The 8,147-nt window shown below is 42.0% G+C and overlaps 1 protein-coding gene across 1 annotated transcript; it reads left to right on the top strand.

The window, feature by feature from the left end:
• The first annotated feature begins 4,662 nt into the window (after window positions 1–4,662).
• LOC133862615 (subtilisin-like protease SBT1.4) lies at window positions 4,663–7,243 on the top strand. The gene has a single exon (XM_062298456.1). It carries the CDS (start codon window positions 4,762–4,764, stop codon window positions 7,078–7,080), a length of 2,319 nt encoding a protein of 772 aa, XP_062154440.1. The 5' UTR covers window positions 4,663–4,761; the 3' UTR covers window positions 7,081–7,243.
• The last annotated feature ends 904 nt before the right edge of the window (window positions 7,244–8,147 follow it).

The following is an 8,147-nucleotide window of genomic DNA, read 5'->3' as shown; positions in this document are numbered from 1 at the left end:
AAGTGTAACCAAATAAGTTAAAGGTCATCAATACATGTAAGGACCCAGGAAAAATGGCCAAGGAGAATTCTTCCTATTAGATGTGTGGAAAATTAGTAAGGGGTCTCCTTATAGAATTCTCTTCACCTTTAATAGAAGGTAAGAGAATTGTGGGGTAATTGTTGAGGAAATTCCCTCAACTACAGTTTAAAATGGAAAAGATAGAATTTAATGAAATAAGATCCCAGAATAGATTGACCAGTCATAGACCGAGGCAACAGCTGTCAAGGAAAAAGACAAAAGGCATTAATAGCCGAAGATTACTTCATTTATTAAGATCTTGGTAATTAATTGCCTACCGCCGTCAGAATTGGCAAACAAGTACAATAAGGAGCGGATGATTTGATCCCCAGCTTCGGCTTGCTCCTAAATATAGGACAAGACATGAAGGTGACGTCGAATCCTCACCCCGTAAGTAACTTTTATGGAAAGGAAAGAAAGGAAAGGGTCCAAAACATCTGCAGGCCATAAATGAGGGTACGGAAGTACATATAATATATAAGAAAATCATTTATTAAGGTAACTCTCTCTCTCTCTCTTGGAACACTTTTGTTAATTCCCTTTCTAACTTGACCATTGGAGGAGGCGTCACCGGGACAATCCTAACACACCTTTGTTTTGCAAATTCTAGGTGAGGAACGGAGCTTGGAGATTCCATTTAGCGTATTAATCCTTTTGTTGCAACTCAATCTTCGATTGACACGTTGCTGCGGAAAATCCAACATCAACACCAATATATCAGCAATATTTTCATAAGTGTGATCTTCTGCCATGTAGTTAGCCTATTCTCTACTGTCTCACAAATGAAGTGATATTGAACAATAATGTGTTTAGTCCGTACGTGAAACATAACATTTTTCACCTAATGCAACACATGCATTTTGACTGTTATAATTAAATGATCATGTTATCTTGCTTGGTGCCCAATTCACCAAGCAATCTTTTCAATCGAAGAGTTTTTTTACATGCATATGTAGGTGATATGTACTCAGCCTCAGTAATTGATAAAGCCACTACATACTACAATTTTGACATCCAACTATCTATAAGCGTCGGTTCGGTAGGCGATTAAGTCGGTTAATTTGGTTAATTCGGTCGGTTAACCGACTTTTGTCGGAATGTAGTCGGTGAATTTATTTCGGTTAAATCGGTTAAGCGGTTAATAGGCGGTCGGTTAAGTCGGTTAAATCGGTTAACATTCGGTTAAAATGGGTAATGAAACGACGTCGTTTCGTTTTATATCGGTTCGGTTAATCGATCGGAATAGCATTCGGTTCGGTTACCGCTTAAAAGGCGGTTCAGTTCGGTTCGGCTGCCGCTTAAAAGGCGGTTCGATTCGGTTCGGCTGCCGATCCGACTTTCGGAATAAAATTTTATACCGACTACCGAACCGAAATTAGTCGGTTAAAGTCGGTAGGCGGTCGATGGCGGTTCGGTTCGGTTCGGTAAGCGGTCGGTAGGCGGTAGGCGGATAATTTGCCCACCCCTAATCTATATCATTAGCCAAGTTGAAATCATGATCACCTGCAAAATCTGCATTTACATAACCAACCAAGTTGAGTGGTACCTTTTCAAATAGAAAACATATTATGCTTATTATCCATGCATTTAATGATCCTTATTGAGCCAAAACTCCACGAAAACAGCTATTTTTCTGAACACTAAACTAATACGTCATAGTATTCAATCTGTACATCTTCTTATAAACTCTTAGAAGAGCCTATACAAGACATTCAAGAAAGAAGGCATCTTCACTAACCAATCAATACAGAAAAAGAAGACAATGCATCAGCCTAACCAACAGCCAAAACACATCCTTCATCGATCAAACAATCTGAACCATCTCCAAACACTAGAGGTGTAAATCCGGACCGGTTATAACCGGCCCGGAACCGGATCTTGGCACTAACCGGGCCCGGAAAATCGGGATCCGGGTAGGTACTTAGTTATTTAAAACCAGGAACCCGGGGTACCTGGACCCAATCTCGGGTACATGTTTTCAAAATACCCGATTAAATCGGGAACCCGGGACCTGGTTGTTAATTATTAAAAAAATAAAAAATTACCCCCTGGCACGTGCGCCCCGCGCCCTGCCCTTTTAGTCTTTTACTTTTAGGCTTTTACATTTTAAGTTTTAACTTTTAAGTTTTAACCCTAAATCAGTAAATCATACCCTCACGCTTCACGCCACACGCCATACGCCTGCCTTACAGTGTCACTCTTCGTCTCTTCTTCTCTGTTGTCCAATTTCCGCCTCTGCCAGTTTGCCGGTGTCACTCTTCTTGTCTTCATTTCTTCTTCAAGGTGGGTTTTTATTTTCTTTTTTATTTTGTTATTTATTTATTTTTATTTTTTTTCAGTTTTCACGCTGCCTTCATTTTTTTTTTTTTTTTTGTACCGGGTTTTAGTCTCTGGTCAGTGCATTAACATTAGCTATGTCACAGTCTCCATTCAGTGTTCAATTTTTTCAGATTGAAAAAGTTTCCCTCCCATGCTTTCTTGTTATGTTTCTGGATTTTTTGCGCTACCTTGCAATGCATATAATGTTTTATCTTGATTTTTTGCTCTACCAAAAAACATAATTTTTTTTTTTTTTTTTTTTTTAAAACCCGGACCGGGTACTCAGTGTACCCCGGGTAACCGGAAAGCCGGTTCTGGTTCCCGGATTTACACCCCTACCAAACACAGTACTAGCTGAAGATTTAGACCCTCGTAAGGGCCAAACCAGATCCTTTTATAACAACATGTCCATGGTCTTTTCTTCATTCTACTTCATGAAATCTCTGATCAATCTTCCTGGAATTAGTTTATAAGGTCATAATTGCATCTACAGGAAAAAGACTTTATTGATCAATAAGAAATTATTCTACTACAATATCAGGGATTCAACTAGTAGTGAAATAGACATAATTCTTTATTATGAAATTCTATATGATATCACATCGAGCCCTAAAACGACTAATATTGTTATTTTTCTTCCACCTGCTGCTCCACTGTGACCTTTTATCGAACACCTTAACTGTTAGACATCTATGTCCACCATTAAGTAAGAGCTCAATAGTTTTACATGCATTTTTGCTCTTATTGCTTGATTAATTTACTTACGTTACAAATGACTCTTATTTATAAGAGAATTAGGATAGGTAAAGATGATATGAGTGTAATGCATGTGACTTGTATTTCATAAGTCTTTTATTGTGGGCCCTTTTTTTCTTTAACTTGGCTTTCTTGTATGACCACACAAATGTATGAGTTTTTAGAAATATGAATACAATCAAATAAAATGTAATTATGGCAGAGCTCCTTCCTCAGTACTGTACTATAGCCTAGGTTGATTGGCATTGATGGGGGCATTATACAAAAGGTGCACGCTACGTGATTCAATTTCAACATGATTTTTTTTGTTTTGTTTTGGGGATAATTAAGGCTCATGTGGACAAATTGTGGACGCCAGGGTTAAACATAAGGTGCACGCTAGCTAGCTAGCTGTGTGATTCAATTTCAGCATGATTTTTCTTTTCGGGTAGACAACTTGTTTGTGGAGGGTTAATTTGAACATTTTAGAGTAATTAATCCTTCATTTTATCAACGTACGCCCAACTCGACAGTGGTTGCCCTGAACGGATTCTTGGAGCCCAAAACTACACTAACTTGATAAAATGAATCATTCTTCCTAGATAAGGCCGTCAAGGTAGTAGATGGGTGGAATGGCCTTGACACGTGACCTAGCTAGTAGCCCCAATCTCCCAAATTCACGCCATTTTGCTCTGAAAATATATATATATATATATATATATAAAAGTCACGCCATTTTGCCTTAGACATCAATCTTCAACCTTTGGACACCTATGCCCATCAATTTTCCTCAAACCGACTTGTGCGACTACCCAATACAGAATACCATGCAATGCAAATAGAAAAGGAAATAAAATTAAAAAAACCCATATAAAAAGAGATTTTGAGTTCGTAAAAGATTTTGGTTGCATGCATTGGGAGGAGAAAGGGAGGCAATGATCTTTTCCCTCCTGCAGTGGTTGAAATTGGCGGTCGGACGTGGTGGTTGAGGGTGGTCGTTGTGGCTCTAAGAAGAGGATTCCGGTATAGTCGAAAGAGAAAAGAGGAGAGAAATAGTTTAATGGGACTGCTTTGATTCTGTATTAACGAGCATTTTTGTTAGTGTGTGAGTACGTAATTGACGTAGCGTTGTTCGTTTGAGACAATAAACTTGTTTTAAAGTACGTCCAGATAAAAAGGGCTCTCAACTTCTCTTTTATTTAATAGAGTGACAAAAATTTCCTAGATGATGGAAAAAAATGAAATCTTGAAACTTAAGAAAATAATGTAATTGGGCTGATTTGTTTTGCAAATTAAGCAACTTGCTAACGTTGTTGGAATGAACTTTTCCAGAAGAACGTCCTCATGCAAAAAGAAATGCTATTTTTAATTGGGAAAGATCTTGTCGTTTAGTCAAGAAATGCTATACGTGTCTCCGGGTCATTGGTTTCTGAGTGATGTAGGGTCCCATTTCCCACTATAGCCATTAGCAAATGAAAATTGTTGACGTGGACCCACAAGGTCCGTTAGTCTCGCCCATTGGATAAATCAATCATCTTCCCTTCATCCTCTCTGGTTTAATACTGAGAACCCCCCAGGAATCAAAGATTCAGATTTCAGACCCCTTTCGCGACTCCAATTTCTCTGGAAAGAAGAGAGAAAACACAGATGGCCGTTTCGTCCTCAATCTTCCTCTACCTCTGTCTCATCGCCATCTTCATACTACCCCTTACGCTCTCATCGGACCGTCCCCAGACCTTCATCATCCACGTGTCGAAATCGCAAAAGCCCTCGCTCTTCACCTCCCACCACCACTGGTACACCTCCATCCTCCAATCCCTCCCTCCCTCCCCTCACTGCACCGCCACCAAGAACATCCTCTACTCCTACAACCGCGCCGCCACTGGCTTCTCGGCCCGTCTCACGGCGAATCAAGCGGTCCAGCTCGCCCGCGTGCCTGGCGTTCTCTCCGTCATACCTGATCAAGCGCGTCAGCTCCACACGACTCGCACCCCTCATTTCCTAGGCCTGGCCGACAACTCCGGTATCTGGCCTAACTCGGAGTATGCAGAGGACGTCATAATCGGAGTTCTCGACACCGGAATATGGCCGGAACGCCCGAGTTTCTCGGACACGGGCCTGTCCCCTGTGCCGGACGGCTGGAAAGGCGTGTGCGAGACAGGGAACGATTTCCCAGCCTCGGCCTGTAACCGAAAGATCATCGGTGCGAGAGCTTTCCACAAAGGATACGAATCTTTCTTGGCGAGACCCATGGATGAGTCGGTGGAATCGAAATCTCCGAGAGACACCGAAGGCCATGGCACTCACACGGCGTCGACGGCCGCGGGATCTGCGGCTTCCAATGCTAGCTTCTATGAAATATACGCTTACGGTGAGGCCAGAGGCATGGCCACCAAAGCCCGAATCGCCGCCTACAAGATCTGCTGGAATTCGGGCTGTTACGATTCCGATATACTCGCAGCCATGGACCAAGCTATCGCCGATGGGGTTCACATAATCTCTCTTTCCGTGGGAGCAAGCGGTTGGGCTCCTCCGTACGATATCGACTCAATAGCGATCGGGGCGTTTGGTGCAGCTCAGCATGGGGTTCTCGTTTCGTGCTCTGCCGGAAACTCTGGCCCTGGCCAATATACGGCGGTAAACATTGCTCCTTGGATTCTGACCGTCGGTGCTTCTACGATCGATCGAGAGTTTCCGGCCGATGTGGTTCTCGGCGATGGAAGGGTTTTCGGCGGCGTGTCTCTGTACTCAGGTGACCCTCTTGTTGATCTCAAGCTTCCGTTGGTCTATGCCGCTGACTGTGGAAATAGGTACTGCTATATGGGGAGTCTTGAACCTTCGAAAGTAACCGGAAAAATCGTCGTGTGCGATCGCGGAGGAAATGCGAGGGTTGAGAAAGGAAGCGCGGTGAAGCTCGCCGGTGGTCTCGGATTGATTCTCGCTAATACCGCCGACAGCGGCGAAGAGCTCATATCTGATTCGCATCTTCTACCGGCGACTATGGTGGGTCGGATTGCCGGTGATCAGATAAAGGATTACATCAGATTGGGCCAATTTCCAACTGCCACGATTGCGTTCCGTGGAACGGTGGTTGGGACTTCACCGTCGGCTCCGAAGGTTGCAGCCTTTTCGAGCCGTGGTCCGAACCATCTGACAGCGGAGATTCTCAAGCCCGATGTTATAGCTCCTGGAGTCAACATTTTGGCTGGCTGGACTGGCTTCACCGGTCCAACCGACTTGGACATTGATTCTAGGCGTGTGGAGTTCAATATAATATCGGGTACCTCCATGTCTTGCCCTCATGTTAGTGGCATAGCGGCCCTGCTTCGTAAGGCCTTTCCTAGCTGGTCACCCGCTGCGATCAAATCGGCGATAATGACGACGGCTTACAATGTGGACAATTCCGGGAAAAACATCGGAGATCTTGCTACTGGGAAAGAATCAACGCCTTTCATTCACGGGGCGGGACATGTTGATCCGAACGGAGCTCTTAATCCGGGGTTGGTGTATGACATGAATGTTGACGACTACGTTGCATTCCTTTGTGGCATTGGGTACGATGCGAGTCGCATTGCGGTTTTCGTGAGAGAGAGTATTGGTTTGGATATATGCGCAAGAAAATTAGCTACTCCGGGCGATTTGAATTACCCATCATTCTCGGTGGTTTTCAAACCCGGCCAAGATCTGATTAAATACAAGAGAGTTGTGACAAACGTTGGAAGTTCGGCTGATGCAGTTTATGAGGTGAAGGTGAATGCTCCTGGGGATGTGGAAATCAGTGTTTCGCCAAGTAAGCTTGTGTTCAACGCAGAAAATCAGACCCAAACATATGAGATTAAATTTGCTGGCGGCAGCCGTTCTGCTGCTGCTGCTGCATTTGGGTCGATTGAGTGGAGTGACGGAATTCACAGTGTGAGGAGCCCGATTGCTGTTAGGTGGAGCACTGGGTTCGCAGCTTCCATATGAATGACAATATTTCTCTCTCTATCGTATTTATAAGTTTGTACAAAATGGTTTGCTTTTCATTTTTCGACTGGTAATTCCCTAATGTAATCTGACTGCCTTTGTAACGATCCTATATATGATGTGTATCCACACTAAATGTTTAGTTTTGTAAGGTTTTTGGATCGATCTTGGTGATCGGGTGCTTTTTATTTGGAACAAGTTTGATAATTTACCAGAAATGAAACTCGGAGATCAAATCTATAAACCAGGTAGCAGATGGCATGTGTTTGTAGTGTCGCTAGCTGACCCATTTTCAAAATGAAGCAAATTAAAATTTTAGTCACGGAAGAATCACAGAATTTCTTGAGTATTTTTTAGGAAAAAAGAAGGCCTCTTGCAGTGAAAAATGTCTAATAACAAAAAATCTGTCCCACTGCGTCTAGAATTTGGTGCGTTAAGAGAGAATTAAGAATTATTAATTGTTAGAGCTTGCAAGTATTTGCTATCTTAGAGTTTTTAATTGTAAATTCGCAATTGTTCTTCATAAAATAGTGAAGCCTGTCGGAGTTTCAATAAAGGCGATCAAGTAAGAGAATTGTTCAAATATTCTAAAGGACTATGGTGGTAGTGACCCATGTTTAAGACAAGAGAGTGTCAACTTAAAAATGTTTTGTAATTGTAAACTTATTGTAATTCTCATTTTTCGATAATTGATCGATTTTTTTGGTTTGCCATTTCGGAGTGGTTTTCCTTTTTTAGGTTTTCAAAGGATGTCCACTTTGTCATCAAATTTTATGTGTTCCTCAATTTATTTATTTTTTCTTATATTTGGTGAATAATTATGTGTCGCTTATTTTTAAATTTCTTGATATTTTTAGAATATATCTACTCAACCATCTTTCTAAATGTTTTTTAGAGTTTAGAACTTATTTTCATAAGAAACATTTTGATTTTGAGACTTGATGAAAATGAAGTAGTTCCACCCTGTAACACATATATATATATAGAAAAATGATACTTATACATCATCCTCACAACAACTACACTCACACAAGACACATTGGAGTGGGGCTCAGACACTGAGCCCC

Source organism: Alnus glutinosa, chromosome 3 (genome assembly GCF_958979055.1).
Source record: "Alnus glutinosa chromosome 3, dhAlnGlut1.1, whole genome shotgun sequence".
Classification (NCBI taxonomy): domain Eukaryota; kingdom Viridiplantae; phylum Streptophyta; class Magnoliopsida; order Fagales; family Betulaceae; genus Alnus; species Alnus glutinosa.
Note: the sequence above shows the minus strand (reverse complement) of the source record. Positions and strands in the feature narration are given on the sequence as shown.

Coding starts and splice junctions, on each gene's coding strand:
- LOC133862615 (XM_062298456.1), top strand. CDS start 4,762: ATGGCCGTTTCGTCCTCAATCTTCCTCTACCTCTGTCTCATCGCCATC.